Here is an 18,755-nt window from a genome sequence, read left to right as displayed (position 1 = left end):
ACATAATGGGAGTGGATTAGCCCTTTGGTCCCAGCTCAGAGAAAATGATTAGTAATCAGCCTGGCAGGGAGCATGGACATAAGTCCCAGATTAGGCCAGGCTGGCACAGAGGGAAGTGGGCAAAGAGGGAGCCCCCCTGTCTTTGGTCCGGGTTCCTCGCTGTCTGCTCTTTTCCAAAATACGCTGACAGCCTCTAGCCCGTGGCACCTCTCGTTCACTTTTCAGAGAGCCAGGAAGCCAAACCTGCTTCACTGGGTCTTTGATTCATCCAGGTAGATGATCACTGAGCACTTCCTGTGGGCATTGTTCCGTTCCAGTGCTGAGAGTGATCTTTGTACGAAAGGATTCCGTGTTGTAGCAGAGAAGGGAGCTATGGGTGTATGTAATTACAGTAAGAGACAGAATGCAATGAAGTCCCAAAGAGGCACAGACAGGGTCTTTTTGCAGTCCAGGGATGGGGAGAACACTTGTGGTTAGAAGGGAAGTCTTCATGGAGTAGGCAGCATTTGGATCATAGGATCATCTTAAAGAATGGGTCAGCTCTGCAGCTGCAGATGAGCGGGGATTCTAGGCCTAGGAAAGCGTGTGAACAAAGGCAAAGAAGTGTGAAATGTGTTTGAGGAATATGCAACACCTGTGGTAGGCAAGACCAAAAAGAACTTGAATGCCAACCTTGGGAGTATGGGGGTACGATAAGTAGTAGGGAGCTGTTGAAAGATTGGGGTGAGGTGATGATGCAGTGAGAGCTACATCTGAAGGGGAGAGACAGAAGGGTCCATTAGGAAGCTGGTGGGTAGTCCAGGTAATATGGGACGAGAATTGGTACAGAGTTAGGGTTAGAATTCACTGGTTGGCTTCCATCCTAGAGGCTCTCCTGACAAAGAGAAAAGCCTCATCAGCCATCCTTGCCTCATTTACCCCATCTTGTATAAAGATGTGATCTTACTTCTTACCAGCCTAAAGCCCCCTATCTAACTACCCGAGGGATCCCATTCCAACCCATCTCTTCTAGCAAATTGCCCTTCCATTGTCATCAGCTGGCTCCTCCCCTCTTGCCCATAAGTGCCCACATCTCCTCCATCCACTCACTCTCCTCCTGCTCTTGCCACAACCCCTTACAGCCCAGCTTCTGATCTTGTCATTCCACCAAACTATTCTCTTCAAAGTTACAGATGATCTCGGAGTTACCAGATCCAATGGCCTTTTCTCAGTTCTCATTCTCTTACCTCGTGGTGGCCTTTGAAACTGCTGATTACTCCATCCTCTGCTATTCTCTTCTCTTTAGGCTTTCAGACCACTCCTCTCTCCTGCTTCTCTTCCTACTTATCCGACTGCTCCTTCCCTCTCTCCTTTGCTGGCTTCTCCTCCAGCTCCCACCATAATTATAAGTGTCCCTCAGGGCTCTGTCCCAGGCCCTCCTTTCTTGTCCTACACTGCTCCCCTTGGTGATCTCATCAGCTCCCGTGGATTTAATTATCACCTCTATGCTGATGATTCTCAAGTTTACCTTTCCTGCCCCAAACTCTCTCCTGACCTCCAATTTCATAGCTCCAATTGCCTTTCACCCAGTTCCAACTGGATGTCCAGGAGACATCTAAAACTAAATAGGGCTAAAATTGAACTCATTATCATTATCTACCAATCCCCTCCCCCCCCCGTTACTGAAACCCCCGGTTCCTCAGCCTTAAAAACCTAGGAGCCATCCTCTCTCTCGCTGCCCATATCCACGGTGTTGCCAAGGCCTGCCCACTTCCCCTTTGCCACATCTCTTGAATGTGCCCACTGAGACACTGCCACAGGCCCTTCTCTCCTTGTGCCTGGATTGTTGCAGCAGCTGCTAGTGGGTCTGCCTGCCTCAGGTCTTCCCCTCCATCCATCATCACAATGCAGCTACCAAACCGATCTTCCTAAAGCATGGCTCAGACCATCTCACTCCCCTGTCAGCCCCACGTCACTTCCAGGGATTCCTGTTGGTCATTCAAAGCCTCTGTAAGCTGGCCCCTTCCTCCCTTCCTGGTGCTCTTACACCTCGCTCCCCCACCACATTGTTTTGGATCCAATGACAGTGGCCTCCCCCACGGACAAAACCTCCACCTCTCAACCTATGGACCCCATATCTGGGATGCTCTTCTCATCTTCACCTCCTGGCTCTCTTTGTATCGCAACCAAAATCTCATGTTTCCGGGAATCCTTTTGCCACCCCCCCCCTTAATTCTAGAGCTTTCCTTGGATTAATCATTTCCTGTTTATAGTGTGCCTATCTGTCTGCTTGTTTTCTCCCCCATTGTGAGCTCCAAGAAGGGAAAGAGCTGCTTTTTGCCTCTTTTTGTGTATATGCCTAGCACATAGTAGGTGTTTAAAAAATGTTGATTTGCTGATTGAACAATCAGGAGTTGCCTACTCAAAGTAATACCAGAGCCTCCTTGGTGTCTCTGCCATGGCCTGTCCCCTCACCTACTCCTTCCCTTGCTCAGCCCACACTGGGAGGAACCTTAGTGGTTGTCCAAAACAGGCTTTTCACATATAGGGAAACTGAGGCCCAGAGAGGTTCAGTGACTTATGGTCAGCATCGCCAGAGCCGGGTCACCAATGACTCATGTAGAGTTTGTCAGCCACATGCCGCCCTGGCTCTCAGGCTCGCCCCCTTCTTTCCTGTTCTCTTAGATCCTTCAGTTAGTCCCGGAATCACAAAGCCGCAGAAGGGACTTCAGTGGCCACCAAGTCCAGCCCATACCAAGAGAAGTCTCTGCCGAGCACGCCCGGCCGGAGGTCGCCCGGCCCACATTTGGGTGCCTCTGACTCCGAAGAAACTAGTCCCTTTTCAGCCCTAAGTTGCCCCTTTGCATGTCTGCCACTGCTCTTGGGCCTCTTCTCTGGCACCAAGTGGAAGTCTGTCTTCCGCATGACGGCGGCCATCGGGATGCTGGCGGGTGGCCGTCACCCCCTTCCTCCCTCACTGAAGCCTCTCCCCTCATAGCGCCAGCTCCCAGGCTCGGCCCCGCTGCCTCAGGCTCGGGGCCCTTTGCCGTTCTGGTTCCCCTCCCGGGCACCCTTCTGCTCAGCGGCGGCCCCTTAAGCGGGGCTCCCAGAAGGGAAGGGGGCCCCGGCCCCAGAGGGACTTGGGATTAGGTCTCACAGAGCACACTGGGCGCTTTATTGTGATTTGTGCTCGCAAATCATGAAAATTCCCCATTCTTGTTTCTGACGAGCTGCTCTGTCTCATACTTGGCAAGTAGATTTTTGAATCCAAGGTGAGACTTCCTTTGCCCCTATTGAGTTTCACCTGCTAGACCAGGTGCCCAGCCGAGCGTCGGTGGTCGCCGTGGGTCCGTGGGTAGATTTTAGAGAATCCATAGTCTTGGATAGGAAAAAAGTGACTAACTCCTAGCTGGAACTTACTGTTTCCTTCTGTTACTTAAAACCACTGTTAGAAGGTCGTCTCTAGGGTTTGCCAGACTGCAAAGAGAAGGTCGGGGAGCCTCAGATTGGCCTCCGCCCTCTGCTCTGCCCCGTAAGGGTCTCTGGTTCCTGACTCTCCTGGGGACTCTCCCTCCCGACTTGATGCCCTGTGGGCCTGCACAGAAGGCCTTTGTCCAAGTTACCGAAGCCCAGCGGAGCCCCCCTGCCGAGTGACACTGAACGGTGTCGGGCAGAGCCGCGCTCCCCGTCTCCCTACAACAGGCCACGAGCCCCACGGCTCAGGGCTGACCTCGGTTCTCAGCTCTTTACTCCAGGGGCCGCCAGCGTCGGGCTTTGGCCATCTTCGCCTGTCCAGGTACGACAGGGGGACTTGTTCCCTGTGTCACATGCGGCTTGTCCGCCTGCCGCGGGGACGCAGATGAACAAGACAGAATAAGAGTTAGTATCAGGAGGCGGGTTACAAAACTAAGGAAGGTTGGCAATAACTGTCCCGTAGCCTTGGGGTTAGAGTCCCAGCAGAGATGTGCTCACCCTCCTGCTCCTGGGCTTGGTGGGCCTTGGTTTACCTCCCTAAAGTGCATCCCCAGACAAGGGTGGTCAGGGGCCCACCCCCCTCACAATGCAGCAGCGAACGCATCCCCTGGACGGTGTCGCCCCTCCCACTGAGGATGCTGTCATAGGAAACTCAGCACCTCCACTCCTTCCTCCCCCCGTGCCCTCTCCCCCGACTGCCCACCTGTCCTTCCCCGCTGGCATTTATTCCTCTCCTGGTTCCCAGTTGCTCTACTTTACGGCTCCATCTGCATAGAACAGCTTTTCCCTCTGCTGGATAATCAATCAGCGACTTTTCCATCAGCCTAGGCACAGGATGAGAGGGCTCAGCTGACCCAAGGTCCTTTCTCCTCCAAAGGACACAGCCCATGTTAGTCATCACTTTGGCCCACGGGGTCTTCCCTTCCAGGGAAACGCCTCTGCCACTTGGAACAACAGCGCTGTCCACGGAACTTTCTAGAGGGAGCGGCCTTGTTAAAAAACACCAAAAACACGAGGCGAGGGGGCTCCCCGTGAGCCGGGCATCCCTAAAGCTCAGCCGGGGGGCTCTGCTGAGGTCCATCACAGCCACAGTCCTTTCCCTTCTTTCCCGGCCTCCTCCCCCTTGTAGTCTCTTGGCTTTAGCCCCTTTGGCTCCCTGGGCAGCTCTCTGGGGGGTTCAGGAAGCTGTGGCCCTGCAGTGGGTGGGGGGAGCTTTGGCCTAGGGGAGGCTCTGTGCCTGAGGCCGTCTAGAGGCCAGGAGAAGCAGGCTCGTGGCTCATTTTGTCCCCACCCTTCCCCTAAGCGAACGCAGGGCTTCTTGGCATTTGAGAGTTTGAAGGGCTGCACCTGGAGTGGGGTGTCCCCTTTGTCCCACCTCCTTTTCCCTGGCCCACAGCTGCCTCCATCCTCCCTTCTCAGCTCTCAAGGGGAGTTGGGCCTGGGGCAGCTCCAGGAGGCCGAGCCGAGGTGTAAATTGCATGGCAGGCTGCCTTTCCTGAGGTGAAAATGAAAAAACTGGGAGGCGGGGGCCCCTCGGCCCGGCCTCGCTGCCTCCGCTTCCCCCTCTCCCTTCATCTCCACGGCGGCCGCCTCAGCTGCGTCTCCTCCCTCCTCACCCCCCTCTCCCGTCCCTGACCACGCGCTCCCCGCGCTCTCCCCCCCACCTTTCCCTCTCCCTTCTGGTGCTCCCGGCACCTGGTCTGGGGCCGCCCTGCAGAGGGCATTTTGAGATGGGAGGTGATTTTAACACATCATTCCCGCTTCCTGCGAGGCTTTTCAAGCTGTTTAATTTTAACTTGGCCAGCCGCTCCCCCCGACAAGCAGGGGCCCGGTGGCCACTGGGAGCAGGGCTGAGAGGAGATGACAGAAGCTCCCAGGGAAGGAAGGATAATAAGGATGTGCCGCGTTTGGGAAGCAGCCCCCTGCCGAGGCGTCTCCAGGCACTTTGCACATGTCGCCCGGAGGGTCTGTCTCGGGATGCCCGGGCACGCACCCCCACGGGTACGCCCGTGTGTGTGTGTGCCGGGGAGATGTGGGGGCGCATGCATAGAGGGTCTGTCTGTATAATTAAAAATAAGTGTGCATCACTTCACCCACCGCTGAAATGCCACCACCCTTGGGTGGGATGCAACAGCTGCTTACCAGCTGGATGGTTTGCTGCCCAGGGACTCCTGCCATGGCGGGGGGAGAAGGGGGGAGCGTGGAGAGTAAGACACAGTCTCCACCATCTTTTTCCCAGGTAGCTCCTTGCTCTGGCCTTCTGCTCCAAGAGGAGATGGGAGGGAGGCAGACTTAGCACTAGGGACAACATGAGGACTTCCTCAAGTTTGGAGGAGACTGTTCTTCCTCTAACCACTGACCCAGCTGCTTGTGGCTGACTCTTCTTCCAGTACAACTTGAAGAACACTCGGGACAGCCCGGTGGACTTGTGGATGTGACCCTGACGTTTCCTTCTCTGTCACCCTCCTTCCTTCCCTTTGGGGCTCTTAAGGCTCCTGTTAGTGAAAAACACTCCCTTTGGTGACTTAGCTCCCAGGGTCCTCAGCAAGATCTGTTCCAGGGCCTGGCCAGCAATCTGGAAGGAAGCACGGACACTGTGACAGAATTATTTGTCACCGGGGGGCTTGCTTTACTGACCTCCCTCCAAGGCCCAGGGACCTGCTCTGCTTTGAGGTCCCCGAGAGCTACCACCCTGGACAGTCTGTAGGCAGATAGCAGAAATAGGCCTCGGCCTTAGCCCCACCTTCTGATGGGGTCTGACCACTTCTGCAGCTCCCGTGGACCACAGCCTCCTCATCTTTCCTGCCCGGGCCTGAGTGCCCCGTCCTTGGTCCCCCTGAAGCTGAAGGTGCCCTTTCCTCCTCTTTTCTCTGTTAATTCTCATGGTTTTAACCTTCACCTCTGTGTAGAGGATTCGCCCATATCCGTACCCGGCCCTCCTTTCTCTCCGGAGCTGCAGTGCTGCCCTGTCCCATACTCAGAGTCTAAACCAGACCTCCTCGTTGTGTCCTCCCTCCAGACTTTTTGGGCAGCACCGAGAACAAGCGCCCCCGGCCTTCCAGGTTTGCAGCCTTGGCCCTCCTCGCCCCCTCCCTCTCCGTATGCAGTCATTGCCAGTCTTATCTCGTCCCTAGCACCTCTGAACCCTTGTCTCTACCCACATCAGCCTCCTGGTGCAGTCCTGGACCACCTCTCACCTGGACTGTTAGAGTAACCTGATTGTCCCCCCACCCCCCGGGGACTCCCCACAGTCAGCTCTGCTGCCTCCCCGTTCCCATGAGCCCCTGCTCGCCTTCCCAGGCTTCTGGCCTATCACCACCTTCCAGGCCGGTCGGGCCGACTTGCCCAGCTTTCCGCCAGTGCCTTCAGACCTCCAGTGCCCTCCTTCCTGGCCTCCACCCCTAGAGTGCTCCAAGATTCAGCTCCAATCCGACCTTCTCCAAGAGGCTTTTCCCTCTCCCTGGCTACAAGGGTCTCCTTCCAAGATGACCTTCCCCCCACTCTTGTACGTTCCTAGTGGTGCCTGTGCTCTCTCCTCTGTTAGAGTGTGAGGCTCCTGAAGACAAGGGCTGTTTCTGCCTTGTTTCTGCCCCCAAATGCTTAGGTAACTGGCATGCAGCACATAATTAATGGCTCGATTAATGCTCGTTGGCTAATTAGTCAATTGATGACCCAGGAAGAGTTCCTCCACTGGCCTGGGAGAACACACATCTCTGCACCTCCTGAACCCTCTTCTTCCCCCTTCCTCTGCACCAAGGCCACAGCATCACACGCTGGAAAAGGCAGGCAGAGTTGCCCCCCTCTAAGCCGGGGACCCACAGCCTGCCGGCCTTCCTTTGTATTTTAGGTCCTGGGTGCCCTGCAGGGCCTCCCTGTGGATGACCCTGGGCCAGTGTCGGGGCCTACAGAGATTGAGTGATGTACCCAGAGCCACAAAGGCAGGATTCTGGAATCCCCCTCCCCGTTCTCCTTGATGTGTGCGTGCAGCTGCTTGTTCCTTTGGAGCAGACGCTATTTCTTCACCAGCTGGGTTCTGGGGACAGCAGGTTTTCAGGGCAAGGGCCAGCAGGTGAAGGGTGCATTGTACCCCCTTTTATCTTCACCTTTCTGCTATCCCCCCAAGGCTGGTACCCAGGAAGAACAAATGTTTTTAACATCTTCTCTTCCTTTCCTTCCCCTCGAGTGTAAATTGTGACAGGACCTGGCTTGTGTTTTAATGATTTCAGTTGAGCCGTAAATGAAATTTTAATTAGTTCGGTGCCACATTCTGACAAGCAGCTCCCTGGGCAGAATAAGGAGCAGGACCAGGGTGTTGGGGCAGCCCTGGCAAGAAGGAAAGGTTCCTCTAGGGCCTTCCTTTGCGGGCTGGGACAAGCCAGAGGTGGGGATGCCAGCACAGAGGAAGGGGGGGGGCAGGAGAATAGGGGCTCCCTGTGTGTGCTGCCTGAGAGGATCTAAGGAGAAGGGGAGGGAAAGAGCCTGGGCCTGGGCCTGCCAGGCCCTTCATTTTTTCTCTCTTCTCTGTTCCTCTGTTCTCCCTGATGGTTTTGAGATGGAAGCCACGGGAAGGATAGAAGATGCGGTTTCCATGACAACAGAGCCCTCCGCAGCGAACAACTTCAGAGCCTGGGCTCTCCCAGGGAGGCAGATGTGCTCAGCAGCCACAGAATTGCTCCCCACTTGCTGGCAAGGAGTTTGAGGGAGAGCAGGAGGTCTGGGGTCACCACAGGGGATGTAACCCAAGGTAGCCATCGCTGCTGTGCAGGACTCTGGGAGAGAGTAACACAAGGTTCTGCTTTCTGAAGAGCAGGGTGGTCTGAGGTTGGGGGGTGCTGGGGCATGGGCAGTTGGAGCTTCAGCCTCTAAGACTGTCCCCAAACACCCAGACAGATCAGTGGGCCTTACATGGCCTTTTGAAGGATTAGCACCATCGTGCCAGCTCTGTCTCAGGCTCCAGCTGTGGGGCGGCCTTGCCCACTGCTGCCCTTTGCACCAGCTGGAGGCCCAGGGCCGAGCCAGAGATGCTGAGAAGGTCAGTCATTAACTGGACCCCAGGGGGTCAGCCAGGCTGCTTTCTTTGTCCCACCCTCCCCCACTGTGACCTCCTGCTGATGAGGCAAGAGCCAGCTATCATTCAGCTCCCTTCTCCACTCTCTCCTTCTCCGAGCAGGGCTTCCACAGCAGGGGATGGACTCCCCTCTCAGAGAGGGGCAGCGTGCCTAGGGGTCCCCGTCAAGAAAAGGGCAAAGACCACTGGCTGAGAAAGGGGTTTCCTCTCCCCCCACTCCCGAGTGCCGGGGCCTGGGGAGCCCCTCTTCGGGCACCTCCTGAATGTGGGTCTGGACGGAGCCGAGTGGACTCTGAAAATGTGGTCTATGCTTCAGGGGGTTCAGGGGCCCCTCCCCCAAAGGCCTGGGCAAGGCTCCAGAGAACAGGCTGCAAAGGGCCTCGGGCCCAGCCGGGACAGGCCTGATCTTTGAAAGATTTCAATCAGGCAGAGGAAGCGTGAGATCTTCCCTCCTTTCTCCCCAGAAAAGGAGAGAACACCCCCTCCTCCCCCCCCCCCCCCCGGGCTCCCTCTCCCTTGCCTCTGGCCCCAGAATGAGGAGCGGAGTCCTGGGAGCAGCCCTTTCCCCCGGCTGAGGCCTCCTCGCCGCGTCCCGGGGCAGGGGGCTCGTGGGGGAGCTGGGGGGGAGCACGGCCGCTAAAAATAGCCCCATTGTGAGCTCGCTATGAGCTCCACTCGAGGTTGACAGCAGCGAGGCTGGCCCAGTAATCTTCTCTGTGATCCGCAGGCTAATTGTCCTCCCAGGCAGGAAGAGGCTTGGCTCGCAGCTCTCTTCCCCAGGCCAGCCTCCCGATCGCTCCGGCCTGCTCCGGCCCCCTGCGGCCCAGTGTGGAGGAGCCGCCATCCTCCTGCCCGGGGCCGGGGTGTGAGGCGGGCCCCCAAGCACAGGGAGGGGGGAAGGAGGGACCTTTTGGCTTCCTGTCTCGGGCTGTTGGCACATTTCGCCCTGTACAGTCGCTCCTGGTGCCGCGGCTTCTTTCTGCGCTCCTCCGGGTGTCTCTGCGGGAGGGGCGAGACCTTGAAGAGCCACGGCCCGCGGGCCCCGCTCCTGCCAGTGCTGAGCAGTGCCCGCAGGGGGCAGGGGCGGCGCCAGAGAAGCTGTCTGAGATTTTTAATCTGCAGGGTGGGGGTGCTGTGGCCAGGGGTCACCGAGGTCTCCAGGAATGGGGGATCCCCGGCTTCTGGACCTCCCGGCTGTTAACCCTCACCTGACCCCCTGGTACCTTCTGGGCTGGCGAGGAGAGGTGGGGGAAACGTGGGGCTTAGGGTGGCTGCCTCACAGGCCCAGCAGTCAGCCCCTTTTGTGATTCGTACAATTTGGGAACTGGAAGAAGCTGGAGAGGCTGAATCTGCCAACTCCTTCATACACAGAGGGGGAAACTGAGCCCAAGGGTAGGAATGCGCTTGCCAAGGTCAGACTAGAGGAAGTGACAAAAGTGTGTCTCAAACCCAGACCCCCTCAACTTCTTTCTGGCTCAGACATTGAACAAATATCCAAGAAACAAAACAAAAAAAAGAGGATGGTGGAGAAACTGAACTGTTTGGGTTTTTTGGCAGTTTTTAAAAGTTAAATCAAATATTTAAAATATTAAATCAAAATTATAACAACACTTCCTACTTGTCCGTATCCCCTTCAAACCTTCCCTTTGCTTTTCCAGTCTGCCTTTAATGTCTCCCTGATGCTCTTCATTTCTTCTCTTTTATGTCCCTTTCCCATCTCCTTACACTCAGAAGGCCCTCTGTGGCACCAGTAAGTCCAGTTCCCCAAATAGACCACTCCCACTGGTTATCTCTGTCTCTCTCTGTACCCCTAAGTTGTCACCTCTCCCTGTGCTTCATCACCCCCCTCTCCTCCTGACCCCAACACTCCCCTGCAGGCTGGTGCTGTGGGCATCTCATGCTGCCTTTTTCTTCCTCCCTTTGCCCAAGGAGCGGAAACTCTGTGCCCACCCCAGACTGGAGATCTACCAGCAGGACCAGATCCACTTCGTGTGCCCGCTGGCCCGTCAGGGTGACTTCTACGTGCCTGAGGTAAAGGAGACGGAACGCAAAAGCCGAGCAGCTGCTGAGGCAGATGACGCCCAGACGGATGTCACAGGTACCCTGCGGGGGGATGAGAGGGGGACTCTCCTTCCCGCTCAGGTACCGCTGCGTGCGTCCCCGGCTGTGCACCGAGCACTCGGCGGGACGTGGAGGGAGGAGTAGACACAGGGGGCCCTTGGAGACCTTTGGCTGCAGTTGGAGAGATGGGGCAGGTGGCGGACACACACGCTGAATTCCAAAGCACTGCTGGGTGTGGGCGAGCCCCCGATCCCTGCCAGCACGGCGTCAGGGTGGGCTCTGTCTGGGCGCCCCCGTCAGGAAAAGTTTCCAGGGGCGTAAGCTGGCAAGGAAATAGGGCACCGTCACCTGAAGGGCCAGAGAGAGGGCTCGCTTTCCTCCCCATTGGGCCCTCAACCCACCTTTGGCCCCCAAGGACCCAAATCAGTTAAAGAAGTAGGTGCTCGGGGCAGCTCGGTGGCACGGGGAGAGCCCCAGCCCTGGAGCCAGGAGGACCCGAGTTCAAATCTAGTCTCAGACACTTAGCACTTCCTGGTTGTGTGACCCTGGGCAAGTCACTTAAACCCAATGGCCTCAGGAAAGAGAGGAAAAGAAGAAGTAGGTGTTTGACTTCCAGATCTGGGAATAGAGAGGGAGGATCATGGGATGTTGGGGGCCACAAGTGGGAATGCACGCCATCAAGAGAGTCTGCAGTGGCATCCCCGGGGAGTCAGCCTGTGCTGACTGACTTAGGGGAACAGTTAAATGCCCCTCATGTCTACACCTCCCAAACTGGCCATCCTACAAATAAGAGCTAAACTTCAGAAAAGGAGAGAGGAACAATAACAATGCAGATTAAAGTGAAAAGGGGCCTTGCATTTTCAGAAAGCCAGTTGTTAAATGTTTGGGAGCACAGCCCTGCCTGTATCCCAGCCCTAGCCCCGGCTAATGCCCCTCGGGCAATCTGGGAAAACAGCCACTCATTGCTTCATTTGGGGGAAGGAAGGAGAAGGGGCTGCATTAGCCGACCATTATCTTAGGCCCAAAGGACCAGACCAAAGGTCACTTCCCCTTGCCCAGTCCTTAGTACCGTCTGGGTAGTGACCCCTTGGCCTGAACAAGAAATTCACTCTGGCAGTCCCAAGTAGACCCAGGGGACTGAGCAGTGCCTTTTGTGACCCGTGAGAGGTCACAGCTAAGTAGAGCTGGGGTTAGGGGGAGCAGGAGCATGGTGTAAAGAAGGCGTCGGCTCCTGCCAGAGGGGACAGAAAGTCCTGTCCCCTCCCATCGCCTCCATTGTCCTCATTGGGTAGCTCCGCTCCTCGGCTGCCAAGGTCACCGGGGAAAATAGGGGAGCGTGTGTGCAAGGGGGGATGCAGAGAGACAGTGACTCGCTCCCCAGGGATCTGTGTCTAACACAATTAGGTTCATCTGCCACTTAATTACCTCCCTGGGGCACAGCCCAGGCCGACAGTGCCCTCAAACCAGCCTGGAGATCCTCGGTGCCCCCACTGTGGGCACAGGACATGGTGCAAGGTCAGAACAGACCTCAGGAGGGGAACAAATAAGGAGAGGCTGGGGCGAGTCGTGAGCTTCCGCTCTCACCCACCCTCATTCTCCCCCCCCAGTCCTTCCTCTCCCAAACACAGCCTGCCAGTGCTCTTGAGGGACTGCCTGGCACCCTGATCCCTCCTCTGCCTGCCCCCCTCCAGCTGGCTGCAGCCCCCAGGCTCCCTCGGGGGCCGAGCCCCCCCCCCAAGCTTGTCACCAGCCTAACGCCCTTTTCTCCCCTACCCCCATTTCTCTCCGGCCCCCTGGCAGGGAGGGCAGCTGGGCTTGCTCTGTGCTGACAGGGTCCGTCCTGCCCACCCCTGGGCGGGATCTCGCTCTCCCGGCTGCCAGGTGCGTGCCACTCAGCCAGCGGCGTGGGGTGGGCGCCCGGCCTGCCCCGCCCGCCCCTCCGCGGCTGGGACGCAGGAGGTGAAAGGGGGTGATTAGCCGGCTCTCGCCTGCTATTACATTGATGTATTATTTAGTACCAGGAGAGGAGATGAATATTTGATTGCACATTAAGCTGGCTGCGGGGAGAAAGCCTGGCTGTGGGGTTAGGGGTTAAATGGTGACCATCGTGCTCCTCCAGGAGCAGCTGGGACCCGGGGGTTTGGCCGCTGGCCGCCAGCCTCCCCACCTGGCTGAGAAAGGTGAGGGGAAAGGCCCCCGTGGGGGCCACTCCGTGGCCGTGCTGAGATAGAGACGGGGAGTCGGGCTCTTTCTGCCCCTTGTCTGAAGGAAACAGGGAGGGAGGTGGAGGAGGAGAGTCCCCCGGCAGAGCGGCAGGGCCCGAGGAGCCGGCCGCCTGGACAGCTGAGAACGTGTTCCAGGCCCGGGGACCCAGGACGGGGAAAGGCAGGGACACACAAAGGCCCCGGAGTCCCTGCTGAAAACTAAGGCCTGAACGGCTGCCCTCGAGGTGGGAGGGCCCCAGACACTGCCTGTAGCACAGCTGTCCTTCCCATCTCGGTCCCTAGCCTCCCTCGGAGCAAGGGCAGCTCAGAAGTCGGGGTGGGGAGAGTCCTTAGGGGAGCTCAGAGCACCCCCTTTTCTTGACCCATTCATCATTATGGTGTGAGGCCAGGACTTTGCCGGCCCGTACTCACCCTCCATTGCGGTGGGGCTCATGCTTCAGGATGTGCCGGGGGTGGGGGTGGGGGGTCCTTGCTTCCCCCTTTCAAAGACATGTGCCCTCTGCTCCTGGGACACCCTTCCCCTTGGCAGACGGGGAGAAGGGAGACCCTGCAGGTTGAGGATCCTTTGATGGCCGCAGTGGCGGGGGGTACAAGTAGGGTACAGGAGGGGACTTGTGGCACCGAGGGGGAGGCAGAGGGGGCACAAGAGAATGGCCCCCCTCCCTGGAATTCCCTCAGGGCCCCTAGGCCTAACCTGGAGCGGAGTTGGCCCCCCAAGCGCTCAGACACCGTCCGTCCCCATTTGCCTGAGATCTTGGGGTCTGGGGGTGGGGCAGAAGGTGGGGGCGGATGTGAAAAATGGGCAGCTGGCTGGCTGCCAGCCTCCCCTGGCACCCAGATCCCAGGAGAGCCCGTGCGAGGGAGCGGGAGGGAAGGACATGACAGTTTAATAAGGCTGGAGAAAACTGCTCCTCCTCCCCCTCCCCCTCCGCCTCTCTCCCAATGCTCGCTCTCCTTTGGTCTGCGGCCCTGAGAGGAGGGGAGGGAGTTCAGCAGTGACTCGAGCTCTGCCAGCCCCCAGGGGCGCTAATTATTATTTAAAGAGACATGTGTTGCTGCTGATGAGCGGGTGTCCTGCCTCAGGGCTGAGGAAAGATTGTCTTCTGATCTCTGGGCCCCTGGGATGGGAGTGGGGGGTAGGGGGTGGCCAGCGGGAGAGAAGGAAGGTGACCAGGCGGGCTCCATAGACAGAGCCTTCCAGTCTCTGCCCCTACCTTGTGCCTCTCCATGGGACATCCTGGCATTGCAGGCAGTTCATTGGCACCCCAAGGTAGGCAAAGTGAGCCCAGAGATGCGTGAGCCCCCTTCAGCTCCAACAGTTCTCTTCTCCTCCCACAGTTCGGTTCACCTGGAAAGGCATCCCCTTCCCAGGAGGTCTGACTGGTATCCCAGAACATCAGTTCTCGGAATGGCAGAGAGTCATTTTATGCAGTCAGTTGGCATACGCCATTGACTTATGAGCCCAACCCTGTAGGATTCCAAAAAGCAAGAGGATCCCAAGCCAGCGGCTAACTCTAATTCTGACCCCCCATCGGATCCAGGGGGTGCCCCATCCCATTATCCCGTCCCGGATTCCAGCTGGATCTGCCATAGAGCTCTAACCAAGACCAACCAAAAACCCCAGACCAGCCCGAAATTCAGAGCATTTACACCCCCAGCAGCGCCTGGGCTCTGGGCTCTGTCACCATCACCATGGAGACGGAGAACCAGGAAAGCATCATGCTCACTGAATACGGCTAACCTCTCACCTCCCCAGTGCTCCCACACCTGGGCTAGGCACCCGGCCTAAGTGGCGGCGAAACGGCAGCTCCCTGTTCCCCGTGTGTCTCTGCCTCTGCAAGAGTAAGGCTGGGGGCACTCGCTTCCCCCTTCCCCTCCCTATTTTCCCCTTTCATTCCGTAGCCTTCCCCACAAAAGGGAAAGATGGCCAATTTTTAGACAAGGCAGCGTGATAAAATGTTTAAGACTAGAAGTGAGACATGTGGATGTGGGGAGCGCTCCTTCCCACACCTCCCTGCTGCTCCTTGAGCACCACTAGCCAGGGCCTCTTAGCTCTCCTTCCTCCTCCTCCTCCTCTTCCTCCTCCTCCTTGATCCTACCTGCTGCCTGAATGCCTGCCAGGCTTTGGTGCTTCATCCTAGGGAGCAGAAGTGCCCTTTATGGCAGTTCCAGGTTGGGGGAAAGGGAACTCCCATGGTGCTTCTTGGTCTCAGTAACCCCTTTTGGGGATTGCAAATCTAGGGGGTGCATTGGAGCCATGGGGATATTAGGAGGGGACAGGCTGCTGCTGAGGCTTTGAAGATGACATCTTGGGGCCCTGACCAGACTCTCCTACTCTAGCTCTCAGGGGACACATCCTGTGCTCCCTGGTCTGAGGTCAAGTCGGGCCAGAGTCCCAAACCTCTTCCCAGGTTTTCTCCCAGAGACAAAAGCCTCGTGGGCCTGCTGCCTCCATTTCTCAGCAGCCAGATTCCAGCTTCTTAAGGGGCCCGTGGATGGGCAGCCCAGTTATATCCTTTCTCTGCACCATCTTTAGCCAGGGGACATCTCTGGTTTGTTGCTCCCTAGACTCTCAGCAAGAGGACAGTGTATCAGGGAGAAGGTGGGGACTGCTCTCAGTGCGCCTTTGTTCTCCCTTCCACCCCGCGCTCCCCAGGGCCATAGAGAACATTAGAGCTAAGAAAGAGTCAGGTTCATCAGCCAAGAGCTGGGGGGAGTAGCTGGGGCTTTGTGAGGATGCAGGGAAGCATGGCTAACACCGAGAGGTGGGCCAGCAGAGCCGAGGTCCGCTCGCTCCCTCCCTCCTTTCCTCCTTTCCCTCTCTCGGTGACAGGGGCAGAAATACTTTGGCTGACAGTGGTGCAGGGGGGCACCTCTTTTTCATAGGTCTTGTCCAGCAATGGGGGAGTTGTCCCTCTCCCACTGGTACTGGTTCTCTGCCCGGACACTTTCTCAGGTGGGCTCAGTCCTGCCTTCAGGAAGCCTGGGCTAGCCGCACCCCGGCCCCCCACTCACCAGCCTCTCCATTTCCCTCCTGCCCCAGGAGCTGACACGCTGAGCGATACCAGCTCCGTCAGTCTGGACGCAGGCCCCGGGAGCCGCGAGAACTCGGCCGCCACCTCCACCCTGTCCCCCGGTGTGGCGGGTCGCGGCTGGGATGACGCCGATAACCGGAGCGAGCACAGCTACAGCGAGTCGGGGGCCAGTGGTTCCTCCTTCGAAGAGCTTGACCTGGAGGGAGAAGGAGCCTCGGGTGACCTCCGCTTTAGCCACGAGGCTGAGCCCCCCGGGCCCAAGTGGGCCAAGGAGCGCAGCACCCCGGAGAAGGATGAGGAGTAGGTGCCCCTTGTGGTCCAGGCCTCTGCCTCTCAGCCCCCCTCTCCTCGGGCTTAATCAAAGAGGAACTGATCAAATTCATCCTTCCCCACCCTGACCTGGCCTGGCCAGGCTTGCCTCTCGCCCCTCTCCCCTAGACCCTCACTCTGAGGGCTGGGGCCCAATGCAGCCCCAGATGACCCTGTGGGGCTGCCGCCTGCTGACCAGGCTGGGGGTTATCTTGGTCCCCTGCGCCCCGAGCTCTTTGCTCTGTTCTTTCTCCTCTCTCCCTGGCCTGTTATTCCCAGCCAGCTGGAGAGAGCACAGCCTCTTCCCTCCCATTTGCCCCTCCCTCATCAGTCTCTTTTTCAGACTCACATTGGGACTTTTAGGATCCAGAATAAAGCAGATGATTTTCGTTTCACTCAGACTCAAGCTGCAGATTTCTTTACTGGCCCAGGACCCCTGCCGATCATATCCTGCCAGCTCTCTCAGGGTCACCACGCACAAGGCTGCACTGGAGGGAAACAGCGCTTCCAGGGTCTCCCAGGAGTAAGGGGATCATCCAGGTGGAAGGCAGGAACTCACTGCTGAAGCCGTCACGGGGAGGGGGCTGGGGCCCCCTGCTGTTTTCTAAGGGTTGTAGATCCAGAGATGGAAGACTTCAGTGACCGTTTAGTCCGGCGCTCTGATTTTATGGAGGAAGACATTGAGGTCCTGGGGAGTCACACAGGGAGTGTCCCATGAACCCAGGGGCCTTAATGGAGCCTCACCATTGCACCACACTGCCCACCTTCTGTGTCCTTTAGTCCCAGACCCAGACTCCTGGATCGCTGGAGTAGGTGGGGGGCCATCCTAGGAGGAGAGGTAGTGTCTGAATGGAAGGCCCAGCCTGGGCTCCCGGGGAGGTTCTGCCTCTCAGGCCCCTCAGGCACCCCACTGTGATTTAATGACTGGTATCAGGGACACCCTACAGCTGGCGGGACGACACCCACACACTCGGGGCTGACATTTCCTGAGGGCTCGGAGGGACAGGTGGCTTGCGCCTTCCTGCTTCGAGGGTCTCAGGTGCAAGTGAAGAGGGGCCCCTCTTTGAACATGTGCCTTTGTCTCAGGTGTGTGTGTGTGTCTGTGTGCTCGCCCTTCACTTCCTTAAACCCCGGGGGCTTCATCCACAGGACCCACAGCAGGGGCTGCTCTCCCCAGCTGCTTCTGGTGGGCTTGGGGGTCTCATCCCTCTGCTGTGAGGCTTCCTGGGGTGGGGTTTTTGTCCTGGTGTCAGGGTGTAGTTAATGGTGTTGGGTTTGAAGTTATGAGGATGGCTGACTTCAGATCCTACCTGTCCAACCATTAGCAAGTCAGGTGCTTCTGTGCCTCAGTTTCCACATCTGTAATCCATGGTCTCTAAGTCCCTTAGGGCTGTAAGTTTATACTCCTCTGACTTATGGAAACAGGGAATCAGGTAGAATGAACCTGCCCTTTAAATGGTCCCCAAATCAGCATGAGTGTTTCCCCAGGTGACTGGCATTTTGTTTGTTGTCTGCTAGGGTCGTCTTATGTGCCCATTAGTGTGTGTGCCCATTGGCACATTTGTGAGCGCCCTGTCTGGGAGGGCAGTGTTGGTAGGAGGAGTTCTGTGCTCAGGACGATGGGATGACTCCTCTGCTCCCCGGCCCTCTCTGCCCCATTTTCCCGATGCCCTTCGGTGTAGCATCAATGGCCTAAGAGCAGCTGCAGCTCTGCCTGCGGAAACGCGAGGACTGGACAGGTTTTGGGGGAGGGAAGGAGAGCCAAGAGCCTCCTCTCAGAGTTGTTGCCCTCCCTGGGTTTCCTGTCTCTACTGCCCTAGCAGGTTCCCCACACCTGATGCACATGGGCTCTCTCCCAGTCCCTCCACAGAAGCCCATGATCTCTGGGTGGGAAGTGACTCATGGAATGTCTCAGCGAACCCAAACCTGAACAGAATCTGTTACTGGCAATCGGTCATCCAGGCTTTGTGGGGAGACCTCATTACCTTACTGGACAGTCTAGCGATACTTTCTTGTGTAGTTTTTTGGCTTTTTTTTCTTAACATATAATGGAAATTTTTTTCCCTGAAATCTCCACCCTTTGGAGTCAATCAGAATATGTCTTGCACATGAAAGCCTGGGTTTGTCCTCCATATCTTCCTACCTTACTCCCATCCCAAGGCTGATCTGCCACCCAGCTATCTCATGGGAAACCTGGATCCCCATTTTCGGGCCTGGGAGCTGAAGGAAAGAGAGAAGTGCTCCTCCACTCCCTCCTCTCCCTGTCCCAGACCTGGACAAGGACGGAGTCGGGCTGCCTGCAAAGCCGCCTGCTGGTGGAGAGGAGGAGGCAGGGCCATGGCTTCCTGCCCTCTGGCTCACACATGTACAGACACACATTTGTGATCCTGCATATGCAGACGCCAGGACACTTGCAGGCTGGGCACGGCCAGGCCCCCTTGTGAGCAGGAACAATGTACATGGAGAAGCCCCTCAAGCCCTTTGACACGTGTTACCCGAGTCCCGGGAACGTCTCAGAGCATCAGGCTGTCAGAAGAGGGAAAGGACAGGTCCCAGAACATGTCTGTAGTACACCCACGCGCACAGTCACTTACAGATAAAAGT

General features: G+C 57.3%; 1 protein-coding gene across 3 annotated transcripts in view; it reads left to right on the top strand.

Annotated features, from left to right (window-relative positions):
• TEX264 (testis expressed 264, ER-phagy receptor) overlaps positions 1-16,546 on the top strand; it is a 35,856-nt gene extending 19,310 nt beyond the window's left edge. For all 3 annotated transcript variants that reach the window (XM_051985662.1, XM_051985655.1, XM_051985668.1), the window contains 2 exons: positions 10,451-10,619; positions 15,851-16,546. In XM_051985662.1, coding sequence (XP_051841622.1) covers positions 10,451-10,619; positions 15,851-16,146 — 465 coding nt within the window. In that variant the 3' untranslated portion in view covers positions 16,147-16,546. The remainder of the gene's footprint in view (positions 1-10,450; positions 10,620-15,850) is intronic.
• Positions 16,547-18,755: the final 2,209 nt, after the last annotated feature.

The sequence above is a fragment of the Antechinus flavipes genome, chromosome 1 (assembly GCF_016432865.1).
Source record: "Antechinus flavipes isolate AdamAnt ecotype Samford, QLD, Australia chromosome 1, AdamAnt_v2, whole genome shotgun sequence".
NCBI classification, from domain to species: domain Eukaryota; kingdom Metazoa; phylum Chordata; class Mammalia; order Dasyuromorphia; family Dasyuridae; genus Antechinus; species Antechinus flavipes.
Note: the sequence above shows the minus strand (reverse complement) of the source record. Positions and strands in the feature narration are given on the sequence as shown.